The 15,660-nt window shown below is 38.9% G+C and overlaps 1 protein-coding gene across 1 annotated transcript in view; it reads right to left on the minus strand.

Annotated features, from left to right (window-relative positions):
* Positions 1 to 15,660, minus strand: part of slc15a4 (solute carrier family 15 member 4) — a 67,701-nt gene that overhangs the window by 26,648 nt on the left and 25,393 nt on the right. Inside the window, exon 6 of the mRNA XM_078227044.1 lies at positions 4,960 to 5,115. Coding sequence (XP_078083170.1) covers positions 4,960 to 5,115 — 156 coding nt within the window. The remainder of the gene's footprint in view (positions 1 to 4,959; positions 5,116 to 15,660) is intronic.

Raw genomic sequence — 15,660 nt, forward strand, 5'->3', positions numbered from 1 at the left:
TTTAAACTTCTGATGGGCAATTACCCTACACTGAGAACCATTCAATACTCTGATTTAAATCAGAGACTTTGGATGGCTCTTTGTAGAACAGTTACCCTGGAACAGCTAGAAGGATTAGAAGCACTTCGAACCTCTGGGTAACTATGGTACTTACTGCCGACTCATCAATGGACCTCCCAACTGACCATCCTACCACACTGACCCATCATTCCTCCCTGTCTCTAACCCAACCTACAGACTGACCTTCTCAGCGTGAGAATGGACCTTTAAACTCACCTGGTTTATGGCAGTTAATGCCATAAAAGGGGGAAGCAATGCTTCATGTTACCTGACACTGCTGCCCAGACTGGAAGGTATCAGGAACCAGGTGCACTGCATATTTCTTACTAGGCTCGGGTCGGGAGTTTAGGCAATAAAGGTGCAGCTCCCAACCTGGATAAGTAAGAATGCAGTGACGATCTGACTGAGAGTGCCACTTATCAAAATTCTAGCTCAATTGCTCTGATATTTACTGAAGCGGATTCGGTAGGTGGAGATCATAGTTTCAAACTATTTTAGAAACCTGGGTTGCCCCCAAGGAATTATGTGAAGACACTTACCTCTCCCTCCCCCCCCCCCCCCCCTCAAAAGCTGACCGTGCCTTGCTTCAGCTGCTGTGTTTTCTGGGAAACCTACCTGCCTACAGTAAAACCCTGCAAAGCAGGTTAAAACATAGCTTTCTGCTTCATTAACCTATTTGAAAATGCCAACTCACACCCTGGAAGCTGCTTGCCCCTAGTCCCATCACAGTAAATTCAACGGCAACAAATTGACGGTAGCTTGCTGATTTACCCTCACCTGCACCAATCCCACACGTGCCTACATGAGTAAGTGAGCAAATCTCTCAATCCTATAATTTAAGATGTTCTGACCCAATCTGCTTCTATCCTGGAGGAGCAGGCTCACTAAACTTTCAAAGTTTAATGCATATTGACTTTAATAAAGTTTGAGAATGTCATATATGTGTACAATTAATTTCATCGTGAGCACAACCTTAAATCTAAGCCAATCCATCTCTGAAACCCTATCTGTAGATTCTTACATAATATATCAGTATTTATTTAGTTTCTCCAGATTGTCCATCCATTTGCTCATAGGGTTGTATGTGTCATTATAACTAGACTTCTTCAGTAAACTTTGCAGCCTGGCTATGATTATTTAAATGTGTAGGAAAAGTATTTTTGGACATGTATTCTCCATAGTAAAATCATCCTTCAAAGTTGGTCAGAGAAGTTTGAATATTACATCATTTGAATTAATCAATATTATGCAAGTTTCAAAGAAAGTGACAAAGGTGGACACGATGAATCCAGTGCTAAAGTTAGTTTTTATATGGGGCAGGGAAGACAACGTACAGCTGGCACTGAAAATGCTGAAAGAGCAATTTCAGGATTTAAGTGTTTTATTTCCAAGCTGAATAATAAAGAAACAAAGCTCCTTTATTAGAGATGTTTTTGACTGTAAACATTGTTAATACAGTAGGTTAAGGATAACATGTGACATGACAAAGTCAAGATAGCTGACAAATGTGGCCTTGTTTATCCAGGAGATGTTACATTTACTGTTTTCTTTTAGTTTATATATATATATTCAGTATTATAAATTCAAATTTGAAGAATGGCATGTTTGGTGACAGAAAATGACAGGAATATTATACTTTCTTAAAAATACATACAGCTTTTATTGATCAAGAAAACATTAATTGTTCTGTCACACTATTTTATTTCGTACAAGCCCATAAATCATTACTACATGAAAGCTTACCTTCTAACCCATATTGCATCATAGTCAAGTTATCTCATACTATGACTGGGTTCCCCAGATCATGGACAAGATATTTTGTCCAGACTGGATGTAAAGTGAGCCCTTCATAACGTGGCTTAGTTGCAACTCTGGTGCAGAACTAAATCTTTACAACCGCACAACTCAATTGACCATAATTAGTCTTTAAAGCCACTTTTTCAAGTAATACAGGTTTTTTATTTTTTAATTGCTTCACATTTCAAAATGGATGATGGGATGCAGCAAGATAGCAAGTTAAGTGCTTTTTTAAAAAAAATAGATATATTCAATAAAAATTAAAACAAAATTGAAATTTCATTGGTCAATCAGAAAAAGAAACCGGGAAAAAAAAAAGACAAGGTGAGAAGTATTTAAAATATTCATTGAAAGTTATTTAATTTTTACCAATATTGGGGTAATCAAAGGTAACCTTCACAATCAATATTATGCTAGAATTCCTTTCAGCATCAAAGATAAAATGATTGAGTTAAAATCAGGGTGGTTCGCATTTCTGATTTGTGCTACTGCTGGGCAAGGATGTGCCAAAGATCCAAAGATGTGCGGGTTAGGTTGATTGGCCAGGTTAAAAAAAAAAATTGCCCCTTAGAGTCCTGGGATGCATAGGTTAGAGGGATTAGTGGGTAAAATATGTGGGGGTAGGGCCTGGGTGGGATTGTGGTCGGTGCAGACTCAATGGGCCGAATGGCCTCCTTCTGCACTGTAGGGTTTCTATGATTTCTATGATTTCTATGAAGGCTCACCACCAATGGGGCGGTTTATTAAATTACTTCCAATATAATTCTAAGCTTCAAAATAATACACCCCACTGACAAATTCTTGGCTAGCTTTGTGGCTATGAAATTCCTCTTACGTATAGGTCAAAAGAACATTTAGGGTGCTGTTCTCTTTGGATTAATTTTAAGTGTCTCCAGATGTCAAACTTTCTGAAGGATTCAAGGTTGAATGTCTTGTGATTATATTTTGTAATTGCACGATGACCATTTTGCTTCAACATGGAAGTTGATGGCTAGCTAATTCAACTAGAAGAAAAGGGAGTGCTTCAACCTGCCTGACACTCTCATTCTGGCAAAATATGCTGGGAAATGTGTTACATTTACAGATGAAATGTGCAGTAAAAATATATGCAGCAGTAATCACACGTAAGATAATAAAACTAAGATGTTGCTGAGGGCCCACAGGCAGAAGGAACATTTAAGATGAAACAAATTCACCAATACTTAACTGTAGTAATTCAATAATTATGATATATAAAATGTTAGGAATTAACACAAAGAACTAAGGTTAAAACAAAACAACCTTGAAAAAGCTGTTAAATTTAATTAAAACTATGCCACATTACAGTTCACCTTATTTGACATTGGTTATCTGCAAAATGCCATACAAGATCCCAGATGTATCAAAGTATGACTGGGATGAGTGAACTTCTGGGACTTGGCCATGTGTATCCTACATACCCGATGTTAACCTTGATTTCGGTAATGTCTTATTGGCTTACAAATCAATTGCACCTGATTGATATCACCATGTAGTCATTACCTAGCAGTTTCATTAAGGGAAATAAATGCGATCAAATGTGAGGCAAACTAAGAACGTGACCCCGAAAGAATTTCAATTCATTTGGCAATAAGATAATCGAAGGGTCGACTTTCATCTTGATTAATAATGTGATGCATCAAAGGGTATCAAGTATTTGCTTTCTGTGGCTTGAATTAAAATGTTGAAGTGTCAAAGAAACAATACAATAGTATGGTGGCGTGACTTTCAAAACACCTTAGTCAGGTTCCATGGAGATAACATAAACAATTTACACTATACGTAGGAGATTGTTTTTTTTGAGTGGCCGTGAAACAGGCATATCATACAAAAATAAATCAAATCTTGAAGTTAGATGTGCAACCACTTCCTGCAATAGAAAAGTTATGCAAAGCAAAATATCCTTTTACAGGTATGAAGATTTATATATACACTGTGGTGTTCTGAATGGAAACTAAAGTGAGTGCATTCAGCATCACTTGATGGTCACAACATTGTAATGCTTCCCTGTAGGTGTAGTTGAAGTAGAATTTTGAGAGTTTTCACTCAGTGTTATAAATTCAAAAAGGCCAATTTGAACAAATTTAACTTATGTACACATACAGTAAACTAGAAATTAATTCCAAGCTTGGCATTCAATCTCACTTACACAACAACCACCAAACTTTGTTTTCATATGGGGCAACACGGTGGCAAAGTGGTTAGCACTGCTGCCTCACAGCACAGGAACCCGGGTTCAATTCCAGCCTTGGGTCACTGGCTGTGTGGAGTTTGCACATTCTCCCCATGTCTGCGTGGAGAATGACATGGGGGGAATATCCCATGGGCGCTCCGGTTTCCTCCCTCTGTCCAAAGATGTGCGGGTTAGGTTGATTGGCCACACTAAATTGACCCTAGTGTCAGGGGATTAGCAGGGTAAATATGAGGGATTACAGGAATGGGGCCTGGGTGGGATTGTGGTCGGTGCAGACTCGATGACTCAAATGGCCTCAATGTTGGGGTTCATAGAATCATAGAAACCCTACAGTGCAGAAGGCAGCCATTTGGCCCATCGAGTTTGCACCGACAACAATCCCACCCAGGCCCTATCCCCGCTTAGTTACCCTGCTAATCCCTCTTACCCATCGCATCCTGGGACACTAAGGGTTAATTTAGCATGTCCAAACAACCTAACCCGCACATCTTTGGACTGTGGGAGGAAACCAGAGCACCCGGAGGAAACCCACGCAAACACGGGGAGAATGTGCAAACTCCACACAGACAGTGACCCAAGTCGGGAATTGAACCCAAGTCCCTGGAGCTGTGAGGCAGCAGTGCTAATCACTGTGCCACCATGCCGCCCACAAGGGGCCTCCTGCACTGTAAATTCTATGATTCTGACTAGTGACATGTTGAATATAGACCAATATTACTTGGCTGAAAGGCACCAGGGCAAAAAGTTACTTTCTGCTCTGGTGCCTTTCAGCCAAGTAATATTGGTTTACATTCAGCAGCCCCTCTTGTACGCAAAAACCATCAGGATGTACAAAATGGTAATTACTTACATAATCTGAAAATTATATTAGCGGTGTTTTCAATGCTTACCTGCTATACTTGCAAATATTTCACTAATCCCAATCATTACGTACTGTGGAATTTGCCACCATATTGATATTGGTGCAGCATTGTACCATACGTTTCCTATCTGTTGCTCAATGGTACCATTTCGTAGGCTATTCAAGCGTTGATCTTCCAGAATTCCTGAAATGAATAAAAGAACAGTAATGATTTGTACACAAACAGAGAAACAGAATATTTGGTAACTAACACAGCCCATTAATCCCGAGTCTTTGGTTAAGTTGTTGTATTTATCTTGTAAACAAACCATTACATGTTTTATGGATTTACTTTTGTTTTTGAAATTTCAATCTTCAAGATCATGTTGTTACAATTATGAGGTTTAAGATTGTCATGTTTTGGGACTGATATTAAAAGCGGGTGGTTTGATTGTTAGAGATTAAAGAGAATCCTAATTGTTTTACTGGGAAGGAAGTGCAAGGTATTTACGCTTGGAGACAATGGCAGCAGTCTGTGTGCTAACAGTAAGAGTCTGCAAAGTCTCAGATAAAGGCTTGGGAATGTCAGACACAGCAGTTGTGCTTTGACTGGGGGACAAAAATCTCATCAAGGTGCTAACTTAATTTCTTTTTTGGTTACTGCCCAATTTCTTACTTAGAAATACAAACAATGTTAACATAAGAGAGATAGTAACCATCTCATATAATCCATGTTTGTTCAAGGATGTGCAAAACTAGGGTCTCTAGAGATTTGCTATATGACATGTATTGAGAGATGAAACTTCCACAATCAAAACAGCTCATTTCAGTGTTTGGATGTATTAAGGCAGCAGTAGTAAATTATAAGAAATCCATCTCTGAAATTGACAGATAGTGCCCCTCAAGGAGAATATGGACTAGCTAAACAGGTCCACTATGATACTTAAGCTATGTAAAAAGAAAATGAAATGAAATACGGCTAGAATTTGAAATTGAAAATTTCACTTGGTGAATGTGCATTGCCAGTAAATTTGAGAACACGTTTAGTTTAATCTCCTCTGCAATCATACACCAGCAATTTAGCTGCGACTGTAACACTATATTTGTGCACTCTCTCCTTCCCCGTTATGTACTCTATAAACGATATATTTTGTCTGTATATAGCACCTTCAAGAGGGAATAATTTTCAATGTATCCCAATACGTGACAATAATCAATCAAATCAAAGGCCAAATCTTCTGAGGAGTGACACGCCACCTTTTTACTGCACCTGCTGCGATATTTTGATAAATCTTCATTCACTAAAGTGCTAAAAAGCTTTGGGACATTTAAATAGCTTTTCACTGTTAGTGATAGGGTGGTTAAGATAATGGGTGGCAGGTTAGATTTGTTGGATATGGTGCCAACTGGGTAGCTTCATAGGTGGCAGGCTGGGTTGGTGCCAACTGGGTAAGGTGCATAAGGTGCAGAAGGGTAGGTTGCAGAGCAAAGTGGGTGGGTCGAGGAGCAGAGTGATTATTCTAGAGAGTCCGAACCATCCGAAGTTTGCGACTCCAGCTCAGAGTTGGAAACTTCTTCAGTGGGTTCTGGCCCCAGGGGAATTCTCCATTGGAAGTTGAAATATTCCAGGCAATTCCCACAAAGTCGAGGAACAGAGTGGATGGTTCAGTTGTATAGTTACTGTTCGGGATCAGAAACTCCAAGGTATATTATGAAATTAGCCTAGACCCCAACTTTCTTTGATTTTGGCACTATGGTGAGCATAAGGTGTTTTGCTCCAGGTATGACTTGATTGATCCACCAGGAAGCTTTTAGCAAAACAAATTTTAACAACACAATTAAAATAAAACAAAAAGAATTAACATAACCTTTACCAATCAAAATAATTAGAAAGAGAGGCACTTTTCTTTAACAATTCCAAGCAGCAACTGACTTGATTTCTCTGTGCAAGCCCAGTCACATTTTTCCTGTCAATCAACCTAATCAAGCCCTACTCTGAAAACAACCCAGGGGAAAAACACTAAAATAACAGCACTATATTAGTCCACTGCAACAATCCAGCAATTAGGAGCAATTATGCTTCTGTGCTATCAACAGGGGCTGCCAGTTATAGACAAAGCAGCACTCAGTGAATAGAACTGACCACTCAAAAATCCTGCACAAGAAACGTGACACAATAATATTTCTTAAAGGCACAGTATCGTCGCATTACCCAGGAGTTAGACATGGCTTTTTTCTGTCTCACATTTCCTCAGTAATTATTCTAGTGAGTCTGAACCGTCCGAAGTCTGCGACTAGCTCAGAGTTGGAAACTTCTTCAGGGGGTTCTGGACCCAGGGGAATTCTCCATTGGAAGTTGAAATATTCCAGGCAATTCCCACAAAGTTGCATTTGGACTTCTGAGTGGATCCCTGGCGCATATTTTGGGAAACCTCTGGGATATGACCACCTGGAGACTAGAAGAGTTAAGCCCTAATGTTTAGGACTGATAATACAAAGTGCTTCTTTATTCAGAGGGTGAATAGACTCCAATTAGGATAGCAGAGGTAAAAACCTGACATTTACATGTTGCAATGCGAGGAATGCAGGGACTTTGAGCGAATCAATTCAATCACATCCAATGGCCTTCCTCATCTTTAATGACCTTGTATGAATGAATAGAAAAGGCATCCCAGCATGTTTTTCCATAAATGGCTAAATTAAATGTAAATTTTACATTAATTTACAAATTGCATGTAGTTAAGATTAGAGTAGAATATTTTAATTTTCCATATCCTGTTCCAACAAATCTGAAAATATAATTGACCAATCAACCGAATATTCTATTATAATTGCATTCAAAGAGAGAATAAAACCACTTAAAATTACCTTTTCACTCCAATAGAAAATACAAAAATATCACAAACTTTATTCAAATTGAAGAAGCATCAAGATTCAGGAATGTTCTAACTTACTGTAACAGCATAACTCTTAGAAGGACATTCCAGGTTTTAAATTCAAAAACTGGAGACTGTTTAAGTGCTCTGGCCTTGAGAAGGGTGCTTAATAGAAAATTTGTTCGAAATGCAACAAATCAGTTTTATGGAGTTGAAATTAAATATGTCATCTTTGATTCATTTTGTTAGTAGGCGCATTACTTTGGTACTAAGCATGGACAGATTGTGTAAGTTGGCAGAAACGGTGAATTGTGAAGTTATCAACTTTGGTAGAAAAAGTACAAAAGCAAAATCATTTTTTGAATGTTGAGAGACCAGGAAATGTTTGCAGTCAGAGAGACTTGAGTATCCTTGTATTTGAATCACAGAAAGGTAACATATAGATACATTAAGAAATTAGGAAGGCAAATGATGCGTTAGCTTTTATTATAAAGGGATTGGTGAGTAAGAGTTAAGAAATCTTACTACCATTATACATGGCATTGATAAAGCCACAACTGGAGTGCATAGTGGAGTTTTAAACTCCTTACCCAAGGAAGGACATACTTGCCCTAGAAGAGAATAAAGGATTACTGGATTGGTTCCTGAGATAAGGTGATTGTCTTATGAAGGAAGATTGAGTAGACTCAGTCTATAATCCTTGGATTTTAAAATAACTGGAGGTTTTCTTTCTATTCACAAGCCTGAAAATGCTGCTCACACTTAATTGTCCTCAAGAAGATCACAATGAGCTGCCTTCTTGAACCAATGCAGGACACCCACAGTGATGTTAGAGAGGAAGTTTCAGGATTCTGACCTAGTGACAGTGAAGGAACAGTGATATATTTCCAAGTCAGAATGTTGTGTGGCTTGGAGCGGAACTTGCAGGTGGTGGTGTTCCCAATCATCTGCTTTATCTTTTTAGCTGGCAAAGGTCATGGGCTTGGAAGGTGCTAGTGAAGGAGCCTTGGTGAATGGCTGCAATGCCTCATGCATATAGTACATACTGCTGCCACATACATACTGCATCATTAAGAGAGGGAGTGAATATTTAAGATGGTGAATGGGGTGCCAATCTAACAATTGCTTTGTCCTGGATGGTGTTGAGCCTTGAGTGTTGCTGGAGCTGCACTCAGTTAGGCAAGTTAAGAGTATTCGATCACATGCCTGGTCTGTGCCTTGTAATTGATGGGTGGACTTTGGGGAGTCGGGGGTGGAATTATTCATCTCAGCATTCCCAGCCTCTGACCTGTTCTTGGAGCAACATTATTTATATGACCAGACCAGTTACATTTCTGGTCAATAATAACATCCAAGACGTTGACAGTGGGAGACTCAGCAATGGTAATGCCATTGAACATCATGGGCAGATGGTTAGATTTTTTCCAGTTGGAATGGTCATTGTTTGGCACTTGTGTGCCAGGAATATTACATGCCATTTATCAGGCCAAGCCCGAATGTTACCCAGCTCTTTCTGTATATGGACACAGACTCTTGCAGTTTCTAAGAAGTCGCAAATGGTACTCAACGTTGTACAATAGAGAGCAAACATCCCCACTTCTGACCTTACGATAGAGGGAAGGTCATTGATGAAGCAGCTGAAGATGTCACAAGACCAGAGATTACAGACCTCTAACAAACACAACCATCTTCCTTTGAGCTAGGTATGATTCCAACCAGTGCGGCATTTTCTGCCCAAATGACTCCAGTTTTGTTGGCACTCCTTGATGCTGTACATATCAAATGCTGCCTTAAGGGCAGTCACTTTCACCTCACCTCTTGGTTCAGCTCTTTTGTCTATGTTTAGACCAAGGTGTAATGAGATCAGGAGCTGAGGGGCCCTGGCGGAACCCGAACTGAGCTTAGTGCTGAGCAAGTGCCACTTGATGATACTGTCAATGACACCTTCCATTACTTTCCTGACGATTGAGAGTAGACTGATGGGCCTGCAATTGGCTGAAATGGATTAGTCCCCTTTTTCATAGATGGGACAGACCTAGGTAATTTTCCACATTGCTGAGTAGATGCTGTTAGCTGTACTGGAACACTGAAATAATGTTTCTCCTGGCTGGGGAATCTAGAACAAGGTGTCAGTCTCAGAATAAAGGTTCAGCCATTTGGGACTGAGATGAGGATAAATTTCTTTATTCAAAGAATTGTGAACCTTTGGAATTCTCCATCCCAGAGGATTGAAGATGCTCAGCTATTGAGAATATTCAAGACAGAAGTCAACAGATTTTTGGGTACCAAGGGAATTAAGGGATATGGGAATAGCGTGGAAGGTGGAATTGAGATGGAAGATCACTCATAATCTTGTTGAATGGGAAAGGAGGCTCAAAAAGGTGAAAAGGCCTACTTCATTTCCCATTTCTTATGTTTTTATAAGCATTGCTAGGTAAACAAACAGGGTGCACATTAACACAAATACCTCAATGTCACCACACAACTAAAACTTAAAAATCATTTTTCACACAGTTATATAATGTATTGAACCAGTGTTTTTACTCGTATATTCTATTTTTTTACTGAAAATCTGTAAAGAAAAGAAAATTTGTGTTTGCATGTCCCATTGCACAATTTTAAACAGTTTAAATTTAATGTCTTAATTTACTGATAACAGACTTACTAAGACAACTCAAGCAGCAAGAGAGTAGTGTATAATTATCTTCAATTTTGTTGGGAGGGAAGAATGCCGCTGTTTTAATTAGTTGGGTTCTGGATATTTTAGACAATTTAAATCATTCTCAAGAATGTCATGTTGCAATCCATGTTCTAAGCCACTGCTGCTCTTAATGTAATTAAACTGTATGGATTTTTGAATAAAATAGGTTAGTATTTGTACACTACAAATGTTTCAAAGCCAACTATTAATTTGCCCATGTATAACCAAAAGTTAAGGATATCAAAGTAGGAGGGGGCAGGGAACAAATAGGCACTCAAATCCTCATGCAATTATTCAAATCGTTGCAGAGAGAGAGAGAGAGATAGGGACAATACACTGAAGGTTTACTTCTTTCAGAAGTATTATTTGGACTATCCTTCTGTAGATAATTAACAATCTTTCTCATTGTTAAAACCTCATTTAGATTATTTTCCAAAAGTGATGGAAACTGGGGGCAAGATTTAAAGATTCACCGTAGTATATACACGAGTAAACCCTGTGTCTGATCCAGCAGTACAGGACAATGATACTTAGGAAAGCAGGCCAGTTTTTCCAGGTAATGACCAGTGTAAAAAAAAACCTTCTCCAATCAATCTATAAGTCTGAACAGAAATAGCCTCAATGGTTATTTGTCCTTTGTAGCTCCTGTCTAAACAAGGAATAAAACAAAGAAATACATTCTAACCCAATCTGTTGCTGTTCACGAAAATTTATCTAGATCTTTGCACTTGTCATTTAACTGGATTGAAAAAAAAGCTCAATTGGAACATTTCCTAGCTGGCCAGTTGCAATTTCAACTAAATTTGAACCACTGATCATAGAATCACTACAGTGCAGGAGGAGGCCATTCAACCCATCGAGTCTGCACCAACCACAATCCCACCCAGGCCCTATTCCCGTAACCCCTCATATTTACCGTGCTAATCCCCCTGACACTCGGGTTAATTTAGCATGGCCAATCAATCTAACCCGCACATCTTTGGACCGTGGGAGGAAACCAGAGCATCCGGAGGAAATCCACACAGACACAGGGAGAATGTGTAAACTCCACACAGACAGTGACCCGAGACTGGAATTGAACCCGGGTCCCTGGCGCTGTGAGGCAGCAGTGTGCCACTGTGCCGCCCTGATGCTGACACATGACACAGGAATTTGGAAATGACAAATGCACACGAGTTTGTTTTTTTTAAAGTTTCCTCATTGAAGATATTTGCAAAAGGTTCTCATGCATACAGATTAGAATTAAATGGGAATATTCAATTTTCTGTTGATGGCACTTACAGCATATTCTTCTAACACAGATAATGTATGAATGTAAGTGAATAGAATTTTTTTAGCAATTGGCTCAGATCATTCACTTCACTTCTAAAACAGCCTATAATATCTTGAGTTAAATGTATGCTGCATAATAACCCCGAGCAGTAAATAATTACTATTAAGCTACACATTCATATTTGGTCTACAATGAATACAATCATCAAAAGCACATTATTAAAAAATTGCTTTCAAATGTGACCTTTTAAACATACTTTCATTTTAACTGGCACACTGCAATTATTCCTTCCCCAAGAATAGTGTGAAATGTACTTTGAAGTCCATTTCGATTTATGATCTGTCTTTATTACAAATTGGAAAAGGAACGTAGAAGAAAAATAAGAATTGCCGAGAAGTTGCTGCTTTAAAGTGCTGGTAACATTGGGGAAAATCAAATTAATAACAATTTCACAGATAGATTGACAAATAACTCAAAGTAACTGAATAACTCTCCTTTACAACAATGTTGAACAAAATTCCAGGTCTGTAATGAAAATAAATTCAAATGTGATGCATTTGTTACACACCTAACTAATGTTACACACCTAACAAATCAACTGAAGATCAATTTGCATGTTTAAAATACTGATGATGCTGGTAGTCCTCTTTTATCTTGCTCAAGTAGAAACAAGACATTAGCTGGAGTTTTACTGTCCGGCCCGCCACGGGAATCAGAGCGGGTGAGGGGTGGACAATGGAAAGGTCCCTTGACCTCAGGCAGGATTTTACGTTTCGGGACGAGCGGGACCGAAAAATCCGCCCATAATGTTGATGGGATGAGAGAAGCAAGGGTCTTGCAGCCAACTCTGACCTGGTTTTCTTTCAATGGTTAACAAGAGTTACAGGACATCAATCAGTCGCAGGAATTTATTTTCTTTAACAGGGATGCTTCTAGCAACCCAATCTCATCAGCTGAAGTCAGCTAATTCAGTAAAAATGCAGGATCATGCTGTATGACTCAAGGTCACAATAAGCTCTAAATTGACACATTACAACCTACAGATGGCTGGCAAGGGGTGGGGGATGGAGAAACAGAACTTGCAGTTTGTGAATTCAGATTTTATCCTTATTTGGGAGTACTGATCATTTTTACACCAACTTACTGCCAAGTACTCTATATTAATTGAAATCTCATCCCATTACAGAGTGCCAGCTAAACTCAGCAGCGTACACCTACCACTAATTCTCCAGAAACAACGGAACCAGTTATCCGGAGACAGACCTAATCAATTCTAAATACACCTGCAATTTTTTGGGGTTCCAAACCCCTAATACCAGTACTATAAGCCAATAGCTTCTTTAAATAAAGTTACTGGAAAGGACTTGCTGTACAAAATGTGTGGAAAGCATACCAATGCTTGACCCATTAGGAAACAATACAAGTGGGTTTTCAGAAAATAACTCAATGATTCTTAAATATGTTCAGATATATTGTACACACATGAAATCAAGCTGCCTACAAAATATATTTTTCAGAACTTATACAAATCATCTTAAAAACACAATTTCTAACAAACAATAAATGCAACCTTTATGACTTAGCCCATCTATTCTCAATAATGCTGGCTACTTGTTTAACAAGACTCTTGATATTAAAAAACATATTGGATTGCAATGTTTGACACGCATCTTGCAACTGAAGCTATATCTATTGAAAATAATGACATGAATGCATCATTGTTTAAGACAGGAGACAATCTTATCATATTTTATAGTTGCACCACTGCTTAGAATGGCAATCTTATCAAAAGACTAATGTCAGCAGCTGTGACCTTTGAATTTTCAGCTGATATAACTATTCTAATAATGGGCAGACTCTACCTTCAGCTTTGTGAACACTAAAGGTCTCACTGACAGATGCAAAGGTTGCCAGCTATTGTAGGACAATTTCCTGTCACAATTTTTGACAGGCCATGAGCTAGGAAAACATTTTTACTTAAAGGTCAACCACCACCTCTACGTCTTCTTCCTACACTTTTATCTTTCCATAGTACGTAATGTATATTAATTAAAGGGTGGCATAATAGAACAGTCTTCAGAGAAGAATTTTTTAACTTATTGTCCCATGACAGTATTAATCCTTCCTTTCCTATAACAGGTTATGCATGACACATAGCAGCAGCAAAACTAGCCTTTAATGACGTTAAAAAAGTATAAACAACTTTTGGAAGAAGTTGAAAGCTTAGACCCTTTACCAAACTAAGAAACGTTCCAATAAGTGGACTCTTAAAATAGAAGCTGCATTTGAAATTAAACTCTTAAAAGTTTTAAAGTTCTTAAAAGTTTTTTAAAACTCTTATTTCCTTTCCCACAGCACTTCTCATTTCAGATTTGAAGTTTGTTGCTCTGCTGCCTTCCTGGCTGTATCTTTTCTGCTTGTGGAGTACTGAACTGGCCTAGCTTCTGGCTAGGACTCTGCTCCGCCATTTAATTCCTGGACGATTCCTTCATTGGCCTCCTGGATCATTCTGTGCTCCTCAACCGTTTTCCAGTGTCAATATGAACGTTCCCATTGGCCTCCAAGATCAAATTCCACTGGCTATTGTATAATCTCCACTTCGCGAGTAGTTCCTGAATCAACCATTCTTTATGGCTTTTGAACTGGGTCAGCCTCTGCCGCTGGCTACAAGATTGGTAACTGCAGTCACTAAGCTATATTTACCATACAGAATTGGGATTCAGTTTGCCCTACACCATATTTGACATTCTTTTGGTCTTTCTGAATATAATTGCTAAATAAAACTGCCGGAGATTGCAAGAGTAATACTTAGTTTACTGAAAAAATAATGACTAGCAATCTAATGAAAACTATTAAAGCAAGACAATATAGTGAAAATGAAGGATTAGGAAATAAAGACCAGTCCAAAGATGTGTGGATTGGTCATGCCCCTTAGTGTCAGGGGGACTAGCTAGGGTAAATGCATGGGATTATGGGGATAGGGCTTGGGTGGGATTGTGATCGGTGCAGACTTGATGGGACAAATGGCCTCGTTCTGCACTGCAGGGTTCTTTAATTCTATGAATGAACACACTTATTTTTTTTCTAGATGGTAGTTGCTCTGCATTTCACTTCACTGAGCCATCAACTGTCCACATTGGCACCATTCAAGAGAATCAAAACCGCAGAGGAAACTGACAAAGTAACTCCAAGTAAGTTTCACAACAGCTTTGTATCAATGATCCTCCATCTGCTGGTTCACAATAGATGTAGAAACAAGTTACAACTGCACTGTTATAGAATAAATTGTTGACCTCGCAAGAACTTATGTACCTGGCATAGGTACCAAGATAGTGAACTGGCCCAATGTGTTGAGCAAGAGATATTTCTATACTTATTGGTGAGTTTCAGACTCTTCATCATTACCACGTGAACCACTGATTAGAGACAAATTGAAGCAGATAGGCAGGCATTTATTGCTCATTCTTAATTGCCCTCGAGAAGGTGGTGAACTGACTTCATGAACCGCAGCACTCCATGTGGTGTAGATACACCCACAATGTTGTTAGGGAGGGAGTTCCAGAATTAAGGAGACTGTGTCTGTATTCTGTCAAATTTAGAAGAATGAAAGGCAATCTCATTGAAACATTCAAAATTCTTACAGGGCTTAACAAGTAGATGCAGGACGGTTGTTTCCCTTGGCTGGGTGAGGGGGGTGCGCACTGGACACAGCCTCAGGATACAAGGTAGGCCATTTCAGCTAGAGTTGAGGAGGAATTTCTTCACTCAGAGGATGGTAAATCTTTCTCTACACCAGAGGGCTGTGGATAGAGTCTATGCAAGACAGCGATTGACAAATTTCTAGATAGTAAAGATATCAAGAGAAATGGATACAGTGCAGGAAGATTGAATTGAGGTCAA

This window comes from Mustelus asterias, chromosome 13, assembly GCF_964213995.1.
Source record: "Mustelus asterias chromosome 13, sMusAst1.hap1.1, whole genome shotgun sequence".
NCBI lineage: Eukaryota > Metazoa > Chordata > Chondrichthyes > Carcharhiniformes > Triakidae > Mustelus > Mustelus asterias.